The following is a 24,426-nucleotide window of genomic DNA, read 5'->3' as shown; positions in this document are numbered from 1 at the left end:
CAGCTGCTCCTTGGAAACTCTGTGGGGGCAGTCTACTCTGTCGTATAGGGTCACTATGAGTTGGAATTGACTTCACGGCAATGTGTTTGGTTTTTTTTTAAATAGGGTAAAAGAATGAAATGTATTAATTATGTGAAGCCTAAAAATACAGAAATCCAAGAAAAGCTGGTAACTTTTAGCAAAGGGATAAAACGGAGCTCCAGAACCTTCTGTTAGCCGAACACTGCAGTATCACCCAGGTGCGGAACAACCGCCTGAAGTCAAGCCTTCCTGGGCGATTTAGTGAGGAGGTGGGGCGGGGCTTTCAGCCCGTGGCGGCACCTGCGCAGCCGCAACGCAGCTCGGGAGAGTCAAGGCCTAGGACGGAATGGAGGAGGGGCCAGTAGAGAGGCAGAGCCGACAGACGCAGGCGCGTGCGTCGGTTCCGAGGCAGCCCGCGCTTAGACGCCGCAGCGAAGCTTGACGTCACATCCTGTCATAGGTTAACAGTGCATCCGGGTTGCGGTCATTTTGAGCCGGTATCTGGGTGACTTCTCTGGACTGCAGAGTGTCCTCCCTCCCGCCCCCCCTCCCCCCCGCTTGCCCGTGCACCTCCAGCTTTACGCGCGCTTCCCCCCTCCCCCCGTCGTTGCCGGGCCTTCTGCCCCAGATTGACGGTGCTTGTCGCTCCATCGCTCACCGCTGTCGTCGGGAGGTGGGTGAGTTGACGCAGAGAGCCCCCTTCTGCCCCCACCTACCCACTCACAACCTCAGCTCACCCACCCAGCTACCCCCCACTTTCCGCCATTTTCCTGCCTGTGAGGGTGGAGCGATCGCGCCTCGGGTCTCGGGCTCATGAGTGCTGGTGACCAGGGAAGGCGACGGAATGTTTATGGAGGGTGTGGACGGGAGAGATGCGTAGTGACGGATGGGAGTGGGAGGGTGCTCAGTCAGTAATAGGTGGGAGACTAGAGTAGCGGCAATAGTGGCTGGGGGATGGAGTGCGGGAACCGACAGTAATAGGCCGAGAACGGTCCAATGTAGTTTTTTCTTTGAAATTAACAGATTAAAATGCTATTGTGTAAAGGGGCCTTGTCAACCCTAGTAGTCTCTTTTTAGGGTTTTCTAGCGTGCTACGTTTTAATTCTTCTGCGGTTGCTTTGGGATATAAGGAGTTTATTCGGGATATAAGGAGTTTATTCGGGATATAAGGAGTTTATTCGGGATATAAGGAGTTTATTCGGGATATAAGTAGTTTATTCAGCAAGGTCTATTCATGAATTTATCCTGGCCTTTCCGTTCCTTTTACCTAGCTAAGGGGCTGGCAAGTAATGGACCATTAGTGATGGCTTACTGAATAAATGAATTATGGAAGGGCCCAGTTGCTGTCCTGTTTGTGTATGTCATTTCCCGTTTCATGCAGTTTTTTTAACGCGAATAATCATGACTCTATAAACACTGTAAAATATATGGTTATCTGATCTGTTGGTGTCTTAAGTCCCGAGGCCTGGGTAAAAATAATCTAAATGAAAAAAATAAAAATGTTTATTCTTGAAATGCTGCACATTTTTTAAATCTCCTACATCCTTTTGGTTAGCCTAGCACTTTAACCATTGTGCCACTCCTTTATATTTTTCTTAGCCTCTGTTTGGAGGGAAGGGGGAGTTTGGAGGATACAGAATTTGCTGTTAGATTTACACCACAGGGAGAAAGACATGACGTCTTCTATTATTCCAGTTTTTTGGAGTACTGTTTTTTGGGAGAGGTTGCATGTTTCCTAATGACTGTTTCAAAGATGGCAAGACAATTCTTGCTTACTTTGGACACTTTATTTGGAGGGTCCAATCCCTGGAGAAAGACATGATACTTGGTAAAGTAGAGGGTCAGCAAAAAAAGGAGGAAAACCCTCAATGAGATGGATTGACACAGTGGCTGCAACCATGGGTTCAGATGTACCTCCTGTGAGGATGGCACAGGACTGGGCAGTGTTTCCTTCTGTTATACATGGGGTTACTATGAGTTGGAGTCAATTTGTAGGCAGCTAACAACATTTCATTTTGTAAAATTGAGGCCCAAAAATGATTTTTGAGATTTTTCCTCTTTTATTTTGGGGGAATTATCTTAATTATTGTGCATAGATTTATGAAAAGACCAAAATATAGAATAATGTGAAATAAACCAGCTTCAGGAGGGAAAATATGGCCATTGTTTTATTTATAGCCTTTTTTATCTTAATTTGATATTACTTGGTAAATACTTACAAAGCACCTATTTTTTTTTTTTTTTCCAGTTAAGGGCCCTAACATGAATAATCAGTTCCAAATTAATAGGGTTGTAACTTTTTCATTTATGTAACTATTTTTATGATGTCAAATACTTAAGATGTAGTGGTTAGTAAATATTTGTTGATTGATTGCCACGTAGACTAGTGTTTTTACTATGTCATAAATAATAAATGTTGACCTATCTCGTGATCGTTCCCAGTACTTAACATAAATGTTTTTGATGCAGGGAAGATGAATGGGAGGACTGATTTTCGAGAGCCGAATGCAGAAGTTCCAAGACCAATTCCCCGTAACTATCTATTAAGCTTTTATAATTAGAAACACTTGCTATGCAAAGAAATTTTGACTGCCTTGAGTGATAGCAGGGCTGGCTTCATGGGCATGTGACTTAAATGCAGTCACAGAGAGCCCTGTGCTTAGTTTAATGCTGTGCAGTTACCATCTTGAAATTCATAGTAATGATTTGAACAAGAGGTCCCACAATTTTCGTTTTGCACCAGGCCCCAGCACATTATGTAGCCAGTCTTAACTAGCACATTGTAGCATTAACTTCTGTTTTGAAGTCCAAGTTTGTTGAAAGTTTACAAGCCAGTTGTTTTATTACATGATAGAGAAATTGAGTGTGTTTTGTTAATATTTAGACTAAACTATTTTTTTAGACTTTTTTTTTTATAGAGGTGTTTTAATGTTTTCCGTTTTTCTTTGGTGAAAAGACATAGGGGCTGATTATATTCCAACAGAGGAAGAAAGAAGGGTCTTCGCAGAATGTAATGAAGAAAGCTTTTGGTTCAGATGTAAGTTAAATTTTCTGATCAACATAATTTGACCTTTACTACCTAAAATTATAATGACTGTATAGAACAAATTGGCAAACTTGTTGACGTACTGAGGTTGTTGCCAAAGGGGATTGATTAAGGAAATAGAGGTGAATTGTACACATCTTAAAGTAATAACTTACACAACTTTTTTCAAGACAGTAAAGTAATTTTGTCAATAACAGCACTTACTTAACATCCATGGATTATATCAAAACAGTCCAGTAAGGTTGATAACAATTATCCTCACTTTACAGATGAAGAAATTGAAGTTTAGAGATGTTAAATGAATTGCCTAGAGTTGCACAGTTGGTAAGTTGTGATGTCTAGACTTGAAGCCAGGTCTGTCTGAAATGGAAACTCATGATTTTAACTCAAGCTTTTAACCATTACATAATAAGAACTGGTTAGTTTACATTTTATCAGTGTGAAATGTTATTATACTGCCAGCTCTTGATTTCTGACTAGGGACTTTATACCTCAAGATTTTATTTTTTAAATACAGAGGCTGTTGAAAGTAACACAAAACATAATCTTATTTACTTTCAACAAAACCATAGTGTTGTGCCTGAAAAGTGCAATCCTTTCAGGTAAGGTAATCTTAACAAAAAAGGATGGAAAAAAATTATGTATCATAGTTTGGATGGATTTTTTGTTAAAGAAGGGCAACTTGAGCTATTGAACAAATGTACATTTTCATTAGTCAGCCTAGTATTTTTGCTTACAGTATGCAGGTTACTGTGATCGGCATATAAGTTTTATGAGATACAGTCTTTCTCTTAAAGTAGTTTTATGAAGTAGTTGAGACAGAGCTAAGGCATGAAACATTTCGAGAAAGATTAAGTGTATAACTGCAACAGGAATTTTAAAAAGATAATTCGAACTGACTTAGCTTAAATAGACTTTGTTAGAAAATGAGACTTAACAACTAGTAGGACTTAATTGAAGCAAAAAGGGGAGGGAGGATTTAGATGAAAAGGAATAGTGAGAGGAGGCACAGAGTCTACTATAACCTGATCTAAAGCCTTGAGGATGATCTGAATGGAGCAGAGACCTCTTGTTGGGGATAGAAAATAAAGTGTAATATCAAGGATTTGAAGGTTTGATTCATTATACATCTTAGGTTCTTGAGCAGAGGAGGTGATACATAATTTTTTTTTTTAATTTAAAGGAGACTAGTTAACAGAAGGATGAGAAGTTGTATTTAGTGTAATTGTTACGAGCTGTGGCAGTAACCTAGACATCGTTGTTGAGGAGATGTAGTTGATGATAGTGTCACTTGGACTGGAGAAGATGGGTTGGCAATGAAAGATTTTTTAAAGGACACGTAACAGGATGTTTAAATAGATTGACTAAGGAGGAATGAAGGAAAGGTAAGGTAATAACTTCAGAATATCCGGGTTAGGAGACTAAAGAATGACAGCATTACCGATCAAAAAGTGTAGTTTGAAGAAGTCCTTGTTTGAAGAGGGAAATAGTTTTAGTTTGGACATTTTGAGTTCATGGTGCAGCATTCAATTATGAAAGATATGTAAGCAACTAGAGATAGAAAGAAAGGTATACATGAGAAATTAGGGTTTTTGTTGGAGTTTGTTAGTGAATCCACCCAGGAATCAAGTGTAGAAATAAAACCAAAACTGATAACAGTATATATCATGTGGTTAATATTTAGGAATGATAGAATAAATAACAAAGTTTGGGTAGTACCCATGGATAAGGGAACAAGTGGTGGTAAAAGAATCAACAGAGATGTAGAGAGAGCAGTTAAGGTAGTAGGAGCTCTGGTAAAATCTTTTGCATTTTATCCTCAGTCTAATATTCAGAGACTTGCAAAAGTTTCAAGCCAGAAAGAACCTGAGTAAAAATTAGGTGATGATAATGTAATCTCTAGTTGAAGATAATTGTTTTAGATTCCTAGTCATAAACCAAAGGCTTTAAAAAAAAATTCTCATGGTCTATAGAATGGAATTAATGTATCAGAGACTCAGTTATACTCTGGCAACAGAGTTTTTTAACTTTGAGGGTTGCAGAGTAGAAATAGAATAAAATCCATTTTCAAGTCTGTTGATGACACAGAGAATTAAGAAGACAAATTTGGTAGATAGGGTTTGGGAACATTGTAATATTAGGCTAATGGCTACATAGATACAATGTCCAGATTTATTTCTTGCTGATAAAGTTATGTTTCCATATATGTTTAACATTTTAAATAGCTGTAACAGCATTATGTTAAAAGTACATTAAAAGGCAGTGATCAATAGGCAGGATACCCATGTATGCCTGATTGTTGTATGCCACAAGTAGGACATTGGTGTTTGAACAATAGAAGACTAATCGCTTATGTTAAAATAGATTAATCACAAGTTGGAGAGCAGAAAGCATAAGCATGTAATAAGGAAAGGCTAAAATGGCTTGTTAGTTATATATGTCATATCGAGATTACTGGGAAATTGCAGCAGCCAGAAAATTGATGCTTTAGTAATGATTGATTCTTAAAACAGATAACATAGGTGTTGCATACTGTAGTAACATCAAACGTTGAAAATATTTAGCACCTTGGCTGTAACTGTAGACCAAAGGAAATTCAACATAAAATTATCCGAAGCACTAATAGCCATGCATTGTACTTTTAACATTTGTATCTTCAAATGAGGATGTTCTGTGCAGTATGTAGGGTCCCTGGGTAGGTGGCTCAAGTAGTTTGCACTCAACTACTAACCTAAAGGTTGGTGGTTTGAACCGACCCAGTGGTGCTGTGGAAGAAAGTCCTGGCAATCTGCTTCCGTAAAGATAGCTACCAAGAAAAACCTTATGGAGCAGTTCTACTCTGCAACATATGGGGTCACCATGAGTTGGAATTGACTCAAGGACAATGGTTTTTTTAAATGCAGTATGTGATTCTGTATATATATGTGTATGTGTAATGGAGTCCTTGTCACTTTGGAGATTATCGGCTTGTGCCTGTTGATTAAATGAAAGACTGTTGAAAGTGTTTAGGAATTTGTAGGAAAAGCACTAACTAAGATAATTTTTTTATTTTTTTGAGGTCTGTTCAATATATTCATCATGGTTTAAAATTAGACTTGTTAGGGTAGGACCATTTTCTTTAAGGTGATTTTGTTTATTTCTATTCTCATCTACTTTCTGTTAATCTTAAAGTGTAACTGTGAAGGCATCTTATTTCCAGGTGCTTAAAACGAGGCCCAATGCACTCACAAAAAAATAAAACAAAGAAACAGTTCTGTCTGTGCCCAAACACACAGGTAGTGAGAGAATCTCTACATAAAGGATCAGTGTAATGCATATTACATATTACAATAGTCTTAACGTCTGGAATTACTGAAGAGGTGTGTGAATTCATATCTGTTTCATGCATCGTTTATAGATTCCATGAGTAATTTTTCGTGCATGTGTACTACTGGTTTTCGAATGAGACAGTACAGTATTTGGATAAGAGCATAGACTCTGGAGCCCAGCTGTCTGGATTCAAATCCTGTCTCTACCACATATTAGCTGTGTGACTTTGGGCAAGTTCCTGATGTCCGTGTGCCCCAATTTCCTTATCTGTAAAATGGGGGTAATAACACAGTCTATCTCGTGAGATTGTTATGAGGATTAATTCACTTTATTATATGTTTTAGCTAGCTTTATTAAATGGCTATTGGTGCTATTGTGATTAATGAAATAAAAGCTTGATTTGAACGAATTTAGAGTAGCATTTTGCTTTTGTGAGGGGATAAGAGTCATTTCATTTTTTTATGTATTGTTTCTGGGCACCTTTTGCTTTAAAACAGTAGTTGAGTGGTTGCCACAGATACTTTGTGGCCCACAAAGCCAGAAATATTTACCTTTTGGCTCTTTACAGAAGATAATTGCTGACCCCTCGTCTGGAGCTGCACTGTCCAGTATGGCAGCCACCAGCCACGTGTAGCTATTTAAATTAAATTAAAAATGCAATTCCTCAGTTGAACTAGCCACATTTCAAGTACTCCATAGCCACATGTAGCAAGTGGCTACCTGTGTTGGGAGTCCCAAGACTACCCCCATGTTTGGTGATTCACTAGGAAGACTCAGAACCGAGCATATAGTTGGACTCACGGCTAAAATTTATTGTATCAGAAGGGTACAGAGCAGAATCAACAAAGGGAAAGGCATATAGGATGAAGTCCAGAAGAAAGCAGATGCAGGCTTCCAAGAGTCCTCTCCCAGTGGAGTCGCATAGGACACAACTCCAGCAGCAAGTAGTAACAACGTGTATGAAGTGTTATCTACCAGGGAAACTCGTTAGAGACCCAGCTCCCAGGATTCTATGGGGTGCTGATTACGTAAGACACCTTCAGCCTACGTGTACCAAATTTCCAGACTCCCAGAAAGAAAGCAGATGTTCACCAAAAACCATATTTGTACAAGCAGTTTAGGCACCAAAAACCCAAACCAAACCCACTGCCTTCGAGTCGTTTCTGACTCATAGCAACCATGTAGAACAGGTTAGAACTGCCCCACAGGGTTTCTAAGTCTGTAAATCTTTACGGAAACAGACTGCCATGTCTTTTTCCTGCAGAGTGGCTGGTGAGTTTGAACCACTGACCTTTCCATTAACAGCCAAGAGCTTTAACTACTGTGCCACAAGGGCTCCTCTAGTTTAGGTACAGTGAGCCACTTATCATTTAGGGAAAATTTTACATCATTGTAGGCAGCTATCAGTTCACTTCCCGGATGCCAGCCAGGGACCAGCATTGCAAATAGGCCTTTCTGAGGCTAGCAGTCTCAGGTCAGCTATGTTGACTGTTTGTGCACACTAAAAAGCGAAAACCCAAACTCGTTGCCATTGAGTCAGTTCTGACTCAAAGCAACCCCACGTGTTACATAGAACTGCTCTATAGAGAGTTCTTGGCTGTAATCTTTACAGGAGCAGGTTGCCAGGCCTTTATTCCACAGTGCCACTGGTGGGTTCCAACTGCTAAGTTTTAGTTTAGTCTATCGCAAACCATTTATGTCAGCCAGGGACCTTATCTCTGGAAACTCTGGTGGCATAGTGGTTAAGAGCTATGGCTGCTAACCAAAAGGTCAGCAGTTCGAATCCACTAGACACTCCTTGGAAGCCCTTTGGGGCAGTTCTACTCTGTCCTGTAGGGTTGCTATGAGTCAGAATTGACTTAACAGCAATGGGTTTCGTTTTTTTTGTTTTTTTGTTTTAAAGGGACCTTATGTTGACTTGTTTCTGCACACTGTCTAATTGGAAGTCACAGATAAAGAATATTTCCATTGTTGCAGAAAATTCTTTTCGACAGTGTAAGTGTATAGAACAGTGATTCAAAGCTGTTTTTAAGTTATGAACTGCCTTGAGATTATGAGAGCTTTGGAAATTTCACTCTGGATTAATAAGTATATATAGACATAATTTCATATAGTCTTGAGTTCACTAGTTTAGAAGAACATTAGTATTTAAAATATAGCTTTTTAATTCTTGCCTCAGTCACCAAATGATTGTGGGCAGATTACCTTGTGTTTTGGTTCACTCAGTGCAACATGGAGCTTAAAAGCTTGAGACCTGCTGTCAGACAGACTTTATCAGAATCCTGGACCTGCCATTGAACTAGTTGTATGGCCTTAAACATGTTACTTAACATCTCTAAGCTTCAATTTTCTTATCTTTAAAAGGGGAGGTAACAACATTGCTTACCTTAGAGATGAGGTAGATAAGGTGGTAAAAAGTAAATGAGATAATGCACTTAAGACACTTATGGTATGTAGAATTTAACTACTACTGTGTAGTGGCTCTTGTTTGTAATTTATTTCTTGCCTCTTCCTCCCTGTTATTTATTTATTTTTTTCTCCTTCCTCCAGAAGTAACTTCTGGTCACTATTTACTATGTTGTCTTTTTTTAATAATAATTTATTGAGTTTTTGGTGAAAGTTTACATAGCAAATTAGGTTCCCATTTAACAATTTCTGTACATATTGTTCAGTGATATTGGTTACATTTTTCACAATGTGTCAACATTCTCATTATTTCCATTCTGGTTGTTCTGTTTCTATTAATCTAGCTTCCCTGACCCCCCTTACCTTCTCATCTTTGCTTTAGGGTAAATGTTGACCGTTTGATCTCATATAGTTGTTTTTTTTTTTTTAAAGAGCGCAGTACTCACTGATGATATTGTTTATGAGACTGTGTTGTCTTAATTGACATTAACCCATTGCTGTTGAGTCAATTCTGACTCAGAGCAACCCTGTAGGACAGTGTAGAACTACTGTATAGGGTTTCCAAGGAGCAGCTGATAGATTCAAACTGTTGACCTGTTGGTTAGCAGCCTGAGCTCTTAACTACTGCTGCACCACCCGGGCCCCTAATTGATACCCTCTTTCCATCTCCATTGCCGTTGAGTCAATTCAAACTCATAGCAACCCTAGAGGACAGAATAGAACTGCCCCATAGGGTTTCCAAGGAGCAGCTGGTAGATTTGAACTGCTGAGCTTTTGGTTAGCAGCCTGGGCTCTTAACCACTGTGCTACCAGGGCTCCAGTTGATATTGATGAGTGCTGTTTTGTAGTCATCTAGATTTAAGATGGTTCTTGAGTTAAATTGTTTAGTATTTTGATGCTTTTTTCAAAAATTAAAATGTTCCTTTTATTTTTCCTATGACTGTGTATGGTACAACTTTTAAAAATGAAAAAATCTCTTTTACAGATCTTAATTGTGCAACTTGCTTCTTAGATGGTTTTACTGATACTTATCTACCCTAATGAACACAGATAAAATCTTTTCCTTTTGTTGATGTTAACAAGTTCTTTTTCTTTCATAGCTGTGCCTTTGGCTGCAACAAGTATGCTGATAACTCAAGGATTAATTAGTAAAGGTAAATATTTAAACTTTGAATTTATTTAGTACTTTGGATATCATGTTTATGTCAGTTTCCTGATTTTTAGATAGAATAAGTAAACATTATCATTGATGAACTTCTATGATATCACAAGAGTTATGTCTCCATGGACCCATTGACTCATATATCTTATTTTCAAAATTTAACGTCCTCCTGTACTATATCATGTTTACAATCTATAAGAGCAAGAAAGTAAAACCCTGGGGATGGTTTGCAGAGAGGTAGAGAGACAGATGTCATCTAGGTGAACCAGCAGTATCACTATCATTTAGGAGCTTATTAGAAGTGCAAATTCATAGGCCCCATCCCAGACCTGCTGAATTGGAATCTTCGTGGGACCTGGAAATCTGTTATAACAAACTCTAGGTGATTCTTATGTGCTAGTTTAGAGATCAGTAGCTCCCAAAACCAGCTCTGCCTCATAGTCATCTGGAAAGGGAGGGGTGTGACATTAAATAAAAAATTAGAATCTCAAGAATCTGGCAGGTAATCTATTTTTAATAATTTCCTGCAGAGACTTTCTTGTTTTATAGTCTGCTGGCTTAAATAGTATAATATATTTGTATGTGGAGTTGAGTTTAGATTAAATATTAAATGTATCAGTCTCTATATCTTAAAATTTAGCGATGTAAGCCATTGAACTGCTCATTATTATTTACTTTGTGAACTTATCTACCTGAGAATGGGAGGTTATCTGAGAAACAGGTGTCATGACCTTAGAATGGCCTCCACACGTCCTAAAAATGGCTGCTTTGAATTGATTAGTTCCTCCTAAAATGTGACTAGGAGGTTTAAGCCTTTCTCTTTAGCAGTCTGAAGTACTTAGTAGTCTTGACAAAACTAGTTGAGAAAAGTAGTTTTGGAGGAAAATGGGAGGATCCCCCCCTTTGATTTAAAAAATATATATTTTTAAAGAACTCCAAAAGAACCTCATTAACAGTGTCCTACCATGACAACAATCTTAAATGGGGAAACAAGTCAGGATATATGTGCATGTTATATGTCCTTTAGGACTAAGTGGTTGTATAGACTGGGTTTGGTTCTATATTGGGAAAAATTTTTTTAATTGTTACTTTTAAGGAAAAACTGGCACAAGGAGTTATTATGAGGGGAGAATTTATAGTGTCTGTTATTTTACTTGTATTTTTTCTGTCCTAATCTAATTTGTCATTTAACTAGTGATGATTGAAGTTAGGCATGGAGGGGTCATACAAAAGAAATTTAAGAATTGTCAGTAGTAGTTCATCTGAGGAAACAATGTACCCAGACATTGAAGCAAATAGGGAATGTAATTGAATGCTTAATTAGTAAGCTACTGAATTATGTAGTAGAGATTCCAAGAGCTGCAGGTGTTCAAGGAAAAAAGGTCTCTGTAGGGCTGTTATAATCAAGAAAGTTTTTTTGGAAGAAGTGAATTTTGAAGGATGGGCAAGATTTAGATCAAAGGAGAAGGAAGAATATTTGCAGGAGGAGGGACCTTATGATTAGAACAATAAGGAGGACTATTGGGACGGGCAGTCAGGAGACTGACCTGGCTACAGTGGCAAAATCATTCGGGGTGGAATGGAAACTCCATTAAATTGCTAAGGTAGAACCAGAGGAAATGGTCATTTTGACTAGGTTTTGAAGAAGAGACTTTAGAAGATGAGTTCAGAAATCCAATAAGACATTTTGCATTTAATCAAAATGCCTTGTGTTTTGTATGTTTTCATCCACAGTGTCTCATATTCAACATACTCTTAACTGCTTCCCCCCTACTCGTTCCCTATCAAAACATACAAACATGTTGGGTCTCTTCTATCTTGAGAACATTAAGAGGAAATATCCTTTCTCACATCCCTTTCCAACTGCTCCCAGCTACCTCCCATGTGAAGCCAAACTTCTTGAATGAGCACTTAATTTCTTCTTTTAAGCCATTGCAGTCTGTATCATAGATTATGGATATATTTTACCATTTACTGAATTTTTTTTTTTTTTTGGCCAATTCAATTTTTCATGTGTAATTCAGTGACATTGATTATATTTATGTTGTGCAACCATCACCACTATCCTTTTCCAAACTATTCTACCACCATTAAGAGAAATTCATTGCGAACTCCCCCTTTCCCCTCCCTCCTACCCTTGGTAACCACTGATAAGTGTTAGTCTCTATACATTGCCGATTTCATATAAGTGGGATCATACAGTATTTGTCCTTTTGTGACTGACTTATTTCACTCGGCGTAATCTTTTCAGGGTTCATCCATGCTGTAGCATGTATCAGGACTTCATTTCTCTTTATGGCAAAGTAATATTCTGTTGTATGTATATATCACATTGTGTTTATCAATTCATCTGTTGATGGACATTTAGGTTGTTTCCACTTCTTGGCTATTGTGAATAGTGCTACAGTGAACATTGGTGTACAGGTTTCTGTTGTGTTCCTGCTTTCAGTTCTTTTGGGTACATACCTAGGATTGGGATTGCTGGGTCATGTGATAGTTCTGTGTTTATCTTTTTGAGGACGTGCCAAACTGTTTTATACTACTCTGTACCATTTTGCATTCCCACTATCAATGAATGAGGGTTCCGGTTTCTTCACATCCTCACCAACACCTGTTATTTTCTGTTTTTTTTTTTTTTTTTTTAATCAGAACCATTCTAGTGGGGGTGAAGTGGTATCTCAATGTGGTTTTGATTTGTGTCTCCCTAATGGTTAATGAAGGAGCCCTGGTGTTGCAATGGTTAAGCACTTGATCGCTAACAGAAAGGTTGGCAGTTCGAACCCATTCAGCTGCTCCAGGGAGGAAGGCCTGGCGATCCGCTCCTGTAAAGATTGCAGCCTAGAAAATCCTGTGGGGCAGTTCTACTCTGTCACATAGGGTCCCTATGAGTTGAAACAACAATGGTTAATGATGCTGAGAATCTTTTCATGTGCTTGTTGGCCATTTGTGTAGTCTCTTTGGAAAAATGTCTGTTCAGGTCATTTGGCCTTGGCTATTCTTGACCCTTTGTGTTTCCACGTGATTTTCAGAATACACTAATTTTTGCAAAAACTTGTTTTGATTTGGATTGGGATTGCATTGAATTTATAGATGAATTTGTCAAGAATTGTCATCTTCACAACGTTAAATATTTCAGTTCATGAGCATAGTATTTCTCCATTTAACTTTTATTTCTCTCAATAAGTTTTGTCACTTTCCTATATACTCTTGACATAAGCTTAAAATTCTAGTGAAACCTACTGCATGCCTTACCTTAATTATGTAAATATCTTTAACAATTACTGTTGCCAAGAAATATTTCTTCTTTTATCTTTAGGAATCCTTTCAAGTCATCCCAAGTATGGTTCCATCCCTAAACTTATATGTAAGTGTGAAACAAAACTATACTTTTCTTAGTTGATACTGTCTAAGAGTATACAGGTTTTTTTTAACCTAAGTAAAATCATTAGTTTTTATCAAATGCTTTGTTATGGCTTACTCATGATAGAGTTATACAGTTATATGCGCTGATAAATCAGTTTGTTTAAGCTCTTAATTAAATGGACTACATGAGCATTTTATTATTAGCATTAAAAATCATGAGTTACTCAGAGACATTTTTTTCCTGTTTTTATAATGTAATAGGAATTATTGAATTTATTTTGTAAATATAATGGTATTTAAAAATAAATTCTCTTGGTCTGTCAGTAAGGTAAGAAAGTTGTCTAGATAGTCTCATTAATCGAAAGTGTTTGAAAATTAAACTTAATTTTTTAAAGAAGAAATCTCTTTAGCGTAACTTATTTACATTTTGCAATATGGTTAATAGAAAAGAAGCTAAATAGCCGTGAGAAAGAGTACCTGAGGCTTTCATGAATCTTTCAGGTTAGCCTTTTCATACTGATGGCAACAATAGCCACATTTAGGTAGTACTTCATAATTACTTTAAGGGATTTGTTGCACCTAATATTATCTTAATTTTAAAACAATCTTATGAAATTGGGCAGATGATATGATTCCTATTTATAGGAAAAGAAATGGCCAAAATTCCCATGACTAGGCTAGAACTCTTAATGTTTTGATTCTTCATTCATTCCTCTTTTTGTTCATTCTTTACTGTCTATATTAAGAATGTAATTAGTAACTTTAGAGTTGATTTGTGTGATAGCAGCTGTATTTTTGGAAAGTGAATTACATTCACAGAATCTGTGAACTATGAATTTGATTTAATGTGGTACTTTTACCATTATTTTAAGAATCTCAGTCTCCAAACCAAAGACACATTTAGAACCAAGCCATTTAAAAATGTTCTTTTAGAAATATTTTTGTCTAAGAAGGCACATTGACTCACACTGTCATGCTTTTTTTTTTTTTTTAAACAAGTTGCTTGTATCATGGGCTACTTTGCTGGAAAACTGTCTTACGTGAAAACTTGCCAAGAGAAGTTTAAGAATCTGGAGAATTCCCCTCTTGGAGAGGCTTTACGATCAGGACAGGCGCGACGATCTTCACCTGGGTAGGCCAAATTCTGATCTTTATTTAATGTTTTTTTAATTTTTAGCTTAAAAATTACAAGGAAACAAATATTGCCATAATTCAGGGCATGAAACATTGCCCAGGTGGAGACCATTGGAAACTTGCCATTTTGTTGTAGGTTAAAGCTAGTTTTATTTTAAAAAGTAGAACAAGACTTGGCTACCATTGTTTTAAATATAGACTTCCATCCTACTGGGACTATATGTCCTGGAATAAAGAATTGTATTTTGGTTTGACTTGGCAAACACCTTTGATTACTATATTTGGAGTTTTCTCTTGAATCCCCAAATTTTGTCAATCCTATTACTTAACAAACTTCAACTTTCCTTTTTAATGCTTCTCTGTTGTTTAAAACAGCAGGAAAATGAATTGAGTGGTAAAATATCTGTTTAATTTTCTTTAGGATATGTCACCTTGATGTTTGTTTCGATAATCCAGCTTCATAGAAACAATAATAATTCTTTATTAAATAATTTCAGAAGTGGTCTGGTATCTGAATACCTTGCTGGTATCATAAATTGGTACAAGTGTTTTGGATAGCGTTTTGTCAGCATATGTTGAGGGGGTTATAACATTTTAGAACTCTGAATTTTTTTACTTCTGTGAATCTAGTCAAAATGCAAACAAAAAATATAGGCACAAAGATGTTTACAATTTTATTTTAATATAGAAAAACTGGAATCAACTTAATTTCCAGTGAAGTGAAATGAATAGCTAAGTAAATTATCTCTATTAATAGGGCATTACGAAGTTATTTAAAAATATGATTAAGAAGTCTGTGAAGCAACATGATGAAATGTTTTTAATAAACTGAAAAGGGCAGAGTACAAAGTTATGCATACAGTTATCTCTCTTTTGAAAATATATTCTTGTAAAAATATTAGAAGATGATATACCTCCCATATCAACCAAGATGATGAATGATAATGGTGTGTTTTATAGATTTTTTTCCCCCCTTATTCCAAACTTTCTGTAATGGGATCATTTTACTTATAATTAAAACAAAATAAATGTTTTTAAACTTTCAGATGTTAAAAATTTTAAACTCTTAAGTCCTAGTAAGTGAAACAGTGTTTAACCCTCTTAGTGGTTTGCTTCAGACTGTGGTTTGATTTTTGTGTTGTGTAAGTATGGATAAGTGAATCTGTCTATCTGGATGATAATAATAATAAGATAATTAAGTGGATTGGTAGATAAATTATTATAAATGGCAAGCAATGTAAACCAAATTCGAGATAATATTATTCCTGTATCTGAATTAGCAAAATAGTGTCTGTGTGGACTGCTGGCTGTAAAAGTAACTTCCCAGTTAATGTGGGAAATGGACATATTTGCTGAAATTAGACCTAATTTGAATGAGTACTCTTTTCTTTCCAAGAAACTTTAAAACACCTTAAAATTATCTCTAAAGCATAATGATTAGAAAATTGGATGCAGATTTTTTTTAAGTGACTATTTTCAAGTTATATGGTTGGGTAGGACATATTTGTAATGTTTTCGTGGTAGAAAGAGACTTGTTTATAAATAAGTATGTTAAAAATTATATGGTTATTTTGGGGAAAAATAACATTTTAATACCTTAATATAGTTCTTTAAATAAGGTTTAAGCAATGAGTCATATTTCCTATGTAGTATGATTTTCTTTTTCAGGCACTATTCTCAAAAGTCAAAATATGACTCAAATGTCAGTGGTCATCCATCTTTTGTGACATCCCCAGCAGCAGACAACATAGAAAAAGATACACTTCCTCATTATGAGCCAATTCCATTCAGTGCTTCCATGAATGAATCTACTCCCACTGGTATTACTGATCATATTGCCCAAGGTAGAAACTTCTCTTGAAATGAATTTCAGCATTTTATGGTCCAACGTATGTATAAACTTTATTTGATGAACTTTTCTTCTGGATATCGTGTATGTTCCACTGTCAGCCTAAACTCAACATGTTTGTTTGTTCATTTATTCATTTGTTTCTTTATTCAACATTTCTTGAGGACCAGTAGGTGTCAGGTACTCTGCTAGATATCAGAGAAATAAAGATGAATAAGATCTGGCTCTTGTCTCTTGAGAAACTCTCGGTCTCTTTGAAGATCGCACATTGTAAGTGAAAGAACACAGACTTTGGGTTAAGATCTGGGTTTGAGTCGTGACTGACATTTGCTAGCTGTGTGACCTTGGACAAGTAACTAATTTTTGTGATCCTCTCAGTTTCTTAATCTCCTGAATGGAGATACAATACTTCTTTTAAAAAACTGTTGGAATTACATGAGATAATCAGTGACAATGCCTGGCAAGTAGTAGGCTCTCAGTAAACATTAGTTTTCTTCCTTTCTTCAAACTAATCTTCAGTGAAAGATTGAGGAATTAGAAACAGGAAGTGTACAGATCAACAATTCCTTATCTGAAATCCTAATTTTAAATAATTTGTGATAAAATCTGACCTGAACTCACTTGGCAGCAAACCCTGACCTGAACTAACATAAGGCTGTTTATAGTTTTAGTGTGATATCTTCACTAGATTTCACTGTAGAAATATTAATGTATTTGCTTTCTCATTGCTTCTTCAAATTTCTGACTAGATGGACATTAAGCAACGTAAGAGATAAGTATTGTAATACTTTTCTAAAATCTGAGAAACTGAATTGTGAAACACACATCTGGGTTTTGGATAAGGTATTGTGGACCCCTGTAGAGTACTCTTTGAAAAAGCCTTCTTTGAACAAGGTAATAAGCCATTAACTGTGGAACACACACAAGGTTAAAGGAGGGATTTTGTTTCTTTAAGGTGGGAGAGATTTAAATCTATATGTAGGTTAAAGGCAGTAGAAGAAATTGATTATAGGTCAGGTAAGGTTCTAGAGGATGCAGAAGGGGTTCTAGTAGGTCAGGACATACAGTAGTCACTAGCCATATGTAGCTATTTAAATTAATTAAATTTAAAATTCAGTACCTCAGTTGCAATGGCAGCATTTCAAGTGTTAGTGGCTACTGTATTGGGCAGTGCAGACATAGGACATTCCCATTATTGCAGGAAGTTATATTGGATAGTACTGTTTAGAGCAAAGGAAGAGGGAAGCTATTAACCTTAGAGCGAAGAAGAGACAGGAGACAGTGGAAGTTAAGATAATTAAAGAGATGCTTAATTTTGGATGAGATGATTTGAGAGTCTCTTAATCCTCAGTTTTCCCTCCCCTGTGAAGTAGAAATCAAAGACATCCAATTAGAAAGGGAAGGGGTGAGATAGGCAGATAAGAAGAAAGTGCTTAAAGTCATTGTGTTTTCTCTTTGTCCCTCACTGTTTCTCATTTTCCCAGAGTCTCAAGGTCAAATCCATTCTACTTGTACTCTAGTCATTAACCAATTCTTCCTTTGTAATGATTTGTATCCTTCCTTCCATTTGCATTAGGAATTCTATGTTATATAATTTGTTTTCTACATATAAGTAAACAAAAAGCCCTTTGATATCTGCCCACATCCTAGGACAAGATCCATATTTGAATGTCGTATGCCCTCCACAACAGCCGCCCATCTGTTCACTGCTCTGCTTTCTGACTCCCCTCTCTAAACCAAGCTAGACTCTCTTCCACTCCTCTCCACAGGGGTCAGCAGTGGCCTGCCTTTGCTTTGCCCCAGCTGCTGTCTTCCCATACCAGAACACTTTCCTTTGGTTTAAGTCCTGCCTGCCCTTTTTAGTTCTGCTTTCTTTTACCAGAAATTCAGAGTTTTTCATCTTCCAAAGTCTAAAGCACTCCTCATAGCTGTTATGACACTTAGTTTATTACAGTTAAAGTCAGTGCTGTTTTACATTTTCGTATTCCTTCCAGCTCTTTATAACCTCCCTAAAATAGTAAATCATACCCCCTACACAGGGCAAGTGGAGCAGTGGTTAAGTGCTCAGCTGCTAACCAAAAGGTGGGCAATCCACCAGCTGCTCTCTCGGAGGAAGATGCGGCAGTCTGCTTCCGTAAAGATATACAGCCTTGGAAACCTATGGGGCACTTCTGCTCTGTCCTGTAGGGTCACTGAGTCGGAATCGACTCATAGGCAACAGCTTTGGTTTTTTGGTGTGTTTGTTGCTGTTGATTACACAATGCAGAATATTTTAGCTTGGTTTTTGTAAGTGGAGAAAACTCTTCACAGTCCTCTTTCTGTTTACATTTTCATTATATATCACAGAATATCAAAACAATAAAATATTTTTCTTTTGGATAAGAAAAAATATTAGACCTGGAAGAAACTTTAGAGATCATGTAGTCAAATTTCCATATTTCACAATTGAGAAAACCAAGAGTTAGTGAAGGTTAGTGATTTGCCCAAGGACATTCACTAGTTGTTGGCAGAGTGGGGGCTAAGAATCCAGGGTTCCTGACTACTAATCTACTACGTACTGTCTGTCTTAGAAGTTTTTAAATATCGTTTTTGGAGAAGGGAAATTAGTTCAACAATTACTCTTGTAATATAAATGAAATGTAAAGTGTTTTTAAACCTAGTATAAGTTTATATTATTATTCATTACAGTCTTCTTTAGCCAGAAAAATTTAGTTATCAACCATAGTATAATGTTAGAATTTTAATTGAAATTTAAATCCTTTTTGCTTTGAAACATTGCAGTTTACATTGCAACAAAATAAAAGGTTAAGGTTGAAAACATTATCTAATGTATAGTTATATTTCTTAGAAAATTCTGATTATTCACTGGGACCTTACCATTGAGTTCCAAAATAATATCACTTACATAAAAGGTTTTAAAAAAAATTATTTTAATTAATATGATTACATTGAAGTGATATAGCCAATTTGTATGTCATCGAAAATGTTTTTGAAAAAATACTACTTTTGGTATGTTGTGAAAGACTTTGTAAATTAAGTTGTTCACTGAATGTTTTGTTAGGATTAATTTCTATGTTTATATGGCCTTTTTTTGCCTGGTTATGAGATTTACAAACTGTGTTCAGTATTTGGTCCTGTTACCCAAAATTAAGAATGACTATTTCCTTATTTAACATCAGTATTTGACTCTTTGGTAATATATATTGTTCATACTTTGACGCTAACCATTGGGAGAAAGAATAAATACTGGTTCCCAGGCACAAATTATAGTTGGCACTTTCTTCTGCCTCAGTGTTGCATCCATTAGACCAAAGTGAAAACGATGTATACTATGATTAAAGGCTGTGTTTTATACTTTTCAGTAGTTATTTTCAAGTATTTTTGTTTAATATAGAAATGGAAAAGTAATTTTTAAAAATAGTTGGAGTTGCTTTAACATAGACTATGGTCATAGCAACATTTAACTGGAAATACTACTAAATAAAATAAAAGCTATGCTTTGTCAAGTTTTGTTCAGTTGGTCACCAGTAGAATATAATCTCTTAAGTTCCATACACAGTATGAATAACTTCCCAGTTTAAAACACTGTCCTTTTAATGAGTTTAAATTGTGCTGTTACGTCTTATAGTGTCCATTCTTTTTCTGGCCATGGTTAAATTTTTTTCAATTTTTGATACTGATTTTAAGTTTTAGAGATAAAACCCTTAAAGTTGAAGTGGAAGTAGAATTTAGTTATTGTAATTATCTTGGGGAAAATATAGTACCTTTCAAATGGTGGTAATAATTTGATCTTTTATTTCATTTCTATTTTGATTGTAGGCAAGGAGCATTTGCAAAATTTAGTTGCTTTGGACTTATCCAAATCCTTTTATCACCATTTATTAACTGTTTGTTGTTTTAGGACCTGATCCCAACATTGAAGAAAGTCCTAAAAGAAAAAATATTACATATGAGGAATTAAGGAATAAGAACAGAGAGTCATATGAAGTAACTTTAACACAAAAGACTGACCCCTCAGTCAGGCCTATGCAGGAAAGAGTGCCAAAAAAAGAAGGTATGATAGTTTAGTCTAAATCACTTTACTTTTTAGAATTGGAACTGTAACATTAGTTAAAAACATTAATTAATACGTGATTTAATTCCTCTGGTAATTAACCAAAATTTAAAAAAATTTTAAAGAATAGTTACTTCACATTCATCAGTTCTTCCATTTTTAATGTTTTTCAAAGGCCATTCTGTGTTAAAAATAATGAAGTCCTAATAGTAGTATGACTTAAGACAGTGATACTAGGTTTCTAATACAGTTTAGAAATTATACATTCATTTGACTATTTTTCCCTTAGAAGAAGTAACCTTGGGGATCTCTATTTTTTTCTCCCCCTCCCTAATTATGCATCTGTTGCATAAAGCCAGATCTGGTGATCTTAGGTTGATAATTGGGCTATAGCCCCTTTTGGCAGAACCACAGAATCATGATTAAGTAATGAGACTGATTTTCTTCTGTTAGTAAAACTGAAGTAGAGTTATATGACTTACAAACTAGCTTTAAAGGAATTTCCAAAAGAGGAATTTGACTTTTTTTTTTTTTTTAACAGTATTGTTGTTTTATAATTATAAATTTTAAGTTATGTGGTAGAAAATCATAGTTGATCTTAAGTCCTTTTGGACAAGATATGCATTGCTCAGAGTAAATTTTCAAACAAAGAAGTTTCCTTCTAATGGAAGAGTGAATTTTCAATAGAGTTTTGTAGCTATTTCAGTATAAAATTTTGTAATTTCTCTCAAGAAATTTTAGGAGATGTATCATCGTTTCAAAGTTTTCTATTTATTACTGTAAAAATGGAGGAAGGACTAGGTCGTTGGTACCTTCTTAAGAGTCATATGCCACAAAGAATGCAAAAATACGTAAAAATCCTTAGTATTTTTTATTATGATTATTTAATTTTATTTGTAATTGTTAATGGTGGTTGTCATTTAGAATTCTAATTTGTTTTTATAACAATGATGGATAATAATACCTTTGTGATATCATTGATGTAAAAAAATTAGCTTTGAAATAGAATTGTAACCTACAAAATTGTTTAATATTTGTCATTTAAAAAATATTTAACATAAATCTTATGCATTCAGTGGCCCTTACTCTAATATGTAAAGATGCATATTGGTGCTTTGTTCTGCTGATTGACTTGATGTGAGAGCAGGAAGTAATATTTTTCTTATTTTTGTCTTTTCTATCTATCGTATGTCTGCATAGCATAGTGCCTTGCACTGAAAGATCAGAAATAGAGGATGTTGGTTGGACCTTCTGTGGTAATAGAGGTTAAGAAAAGGAAATGTGGCCCTTTGGCATTTGCCAGATTTTGATTTTTGTGGTTTTGACTGTGAACAGCCTTGAAGTTCTGTTATATGACATAATAATGTGATCATTTGTTTTTTTCATGAAAAGAAAGCTGATTTTTTTTGTACTGTACATAATTTCAAGATAAAAAGCCAGTTGTGAAAGTGTCAGTGAATGTTCTAGAATGCTCTGTTCTAGAATCTAGACAGAAAATATGACATTAGTACAGTAGTACATTGTAGATTACAGGGTCAGAAAGTTTCACTGAAAGTATTGTTGTATCTTATGGAGGGAAATTGTAGATTATTTGGTATTCTTAAATTTGAGATTTTGGCGAGTTATGGACTCTATCCCGTACAAATGGTCAGTGTCTAACTGTAATATGATTTATAATGTACTTACAATTGACATTTAAAAAAAAATTCTATTCATCCCTTAAACAGGTAAATCAAGGAGTAGTATTTCATTATAAAACATTGCTTTGCTTTGCCAAAAAAAAAGATAAATTTCTCTTCAGTGTAAGTGAATCACTCCTTTTCAGATATAATTTGATTTATAGACAACTTTTTAGGACTATGTTTGTTGAATAAAAAGAGGTACATGTGCCTTAGACAACTAGGGATGATAATAGTACCTTCCTCATAGGATTGTCATGAGAATCAAATGAGTTAATGTATGCAAAGCACTTAGAATAGTGACAAGAATAAACTTTGATTAATCAAACTAAAAGTACATTTGTTCAGAAAAAAATAAAATTTCACTTTTTTGTTAATAGTATCTTACACATGTAGCCACTTTTAATTTTTTATGACAAGTGACATTGCTGGCTTCATATAGTGTAGTTTCATCACAATGATGTGTGATGCCTTTTTTTTTTTTAAAGATAAATACTGTTATGTGGAATGAAATCTGTTGTGTTTCAGCTGGGCTAATTCATTAGCCTTTTTTTGTTGTTTTTCTTCTCATGAAATGCTGTTTTTTTTAGCACATCGAAGTATAAAATGTACAATGTTAATCTTCCCATTTCTGCCTTAATTGCATGAACTATTAATGCAGTAGTTTAGATCAGAAGTTCTTAAACTTTTTGGTCTCAGGACCTCCTTAACATTTTAAAATTTATTGAATACTCCAAAAATTTCTTGTTTGTATGGATTATATTTATTGATAACTACCAAATTTGGAATTAAGACTAATTAGAAATTTTATTCCACTAGCTGTGAGAGCATTGATGTCATCACGCATCACGTAGCTTTTGGAAAACTATTGTATACTCATGAGCGAATGAGAGCAAGGGAAAAGGCAAAAGATGATGGGAAACGGCATGTAATGTCTTAGTATAATAATATAAATGGTTTTGACTTTGTGGATTCCCTGAAGGGGTCTTAGGTCCCTAGTCTACACTGTGAGAACTGCCTCTTTACCTTGTTATGATTAGTTTGGTCTTCTGAAGAGTTGTAATTCACAAATGAAGGCTATGTAGAAGAGAAGGCAGAGGAACATGTTTCCAAATATAATCTCATCTAAAATGTGCCAATATTGGAGACCACTTTCCTTTTGATAGTAGTACTACTGCTCATGGGAGAGAAGATTGAATTAACCACAACATGAAGACTTGACCATTTTTATTACTGTGTCTTTTGGGAAAAACAGAATTAAAATGTTCTCCCCCCACAACTCGGGGTTTAAAAAAAAATTTGTGCCGTAATATATGCCATATTTATTTAGGTTGTATGGTAAAGTTGTAAAGACATTCAGACTTTGGACTTAAACAGATCTGTGTTCACATTTCATTTCTACTTGTTTTATTAGGCTTGTACCTTGGGCAAGTTACTAATCTGTTTTCTCACCTTTAAAATGGGATTGTATTTACAAGTTTGTTTTGAGGATCAAATATTTGTGTAAAGTTCTTACATAGTGCAGTTAGTATTTATGTGCAATCCCCCATTCACAAGTCTGTCCAGCTGCTTTTTATAATTATATTTTGACTGTCATATGCTTTTATTCAGATGAGAGAAACACAACTTTTCATCCTTATGATTGCAGACAAAACAGTGCTGTTATTATGTGGAATCATCAATTGTTTGTGCTTTTTTCCTAGTCAAGGTAAACAAATATGGAGATACTTGGGATGAGTGAGAAATGACATCATTGGACCAACTGAAGGAGTTTCAGTATCCAGCTTCATCTAGGTGGTCATGAATATCTGCATGCTTTGAGTTCAGCAGCAGTCCTCATAAACATTTAAAGCTAGTGTTTTTGTGGTTTGGCTTATTATGTTTTAAAAAACACAGGTTTTAATGTTAATATTATGTAAATGTACTTGCCTTGGGGAACTATATGAATGGTGGTATTATACCATGACTATATACAGTTGTGAAATTGTTTTAAAAGTTATAGGGCAAAGTTACTTTTATAAAACCATCAAGAAATTGTAATGCTCTAGAATCAGTATATGTGAAAGTAAGTAATACTGCATGTAGACTTGGCGTAGGTGGGGTAGCAAGCATAATCGTAAATGTTAAGCTTCGCATCAAAAAATTATAAAAAATCTTTCTCCAGTTTTTGCTGTATTAATGTTTATGATAAATAAATGTAAAGGAACATGCAACAGCTCTCCATTTATTTTATGGTTTTATTGCTTGCAATTTGTTAAGTATAGTCATAAGTAATGGTGTTTTATAGTGATAGGAAATAGTCACCTGAATATTAAAATAATGATATGATGAAAGTGATTCATGAAGATAAATCGATATACAATAAACAGCTGAATGCCTTAAAAAAGCAAATAGTTGTGTTCA

General features: G+C 35.4%; 1 protein-coding gene across 4 annotated transcripts; it reads left to right on the top strand.

Moving 5' to 3' along the window:
* Positions 1-586: 586 nt before the first annotated feature.
* Positions 587-24,236, top strand: OCIAD1 (OCIA domain containing 1). 4 transcript variants are annotated; one of them, XM_004382912.3, is made up of 9 exons: positions 587-698; positions 2,491-2,553; positions 2,978-3,058; positions 9,883-9,936; positions 13,261-13,308; positions 14,307-14,439; positions 16,110-16,285; positions 20,192-20,344; positions 23,727-24,236. In XM_004382912.3, the coding sequence occupies exons 2-9, from the start codon at positions 2,496-2,498 to the stop codon at positions 23,762-23,764; spliced, it is 741 nt and encodes a 246-aa protein (XP_004382969.1). In that variant the 5' UTR covers positions 587-698; positions 2,491-2,495; the 3' UTR covers positions 23,765-24,236. The 4 variants fall into 4 exon arrangements, with proteins under 4 accessions (XP_004382969.1, XP_023593127.1, XP_023593126.1 ...); XM_023737359.1 differs by having other exon boundaries at positions 674-694; XM_023737358.1 differs by lacking the exon at positions 587-698 and adding an exon at positions 806-878.
* The last annotated feature ends 190 nt before the right edge of the window (positions 24,237-24,426 follow it).

This window comes from Trichechus manatus, unplaced genomic scaffold (assembly GCF_000243295.1).
Source record: "Trichechus manatus latirostris isolate Lorelei unplaced genomic scaffold, TriManLat1.0 scaffold00101, whole genome shotgun sequence".
NCBI classification, from domain to species: domain Eukaryota; kingdom Metazoa; phylum Chordata; class Mammalia; order Sirenia; family Trichechidae; genus Trichechus; species Trichechus manatus.
Note: the sequence above shows the minus strand (reverse complement) of the source record. Positions and strands in the feature narration are given on the sequence as shown.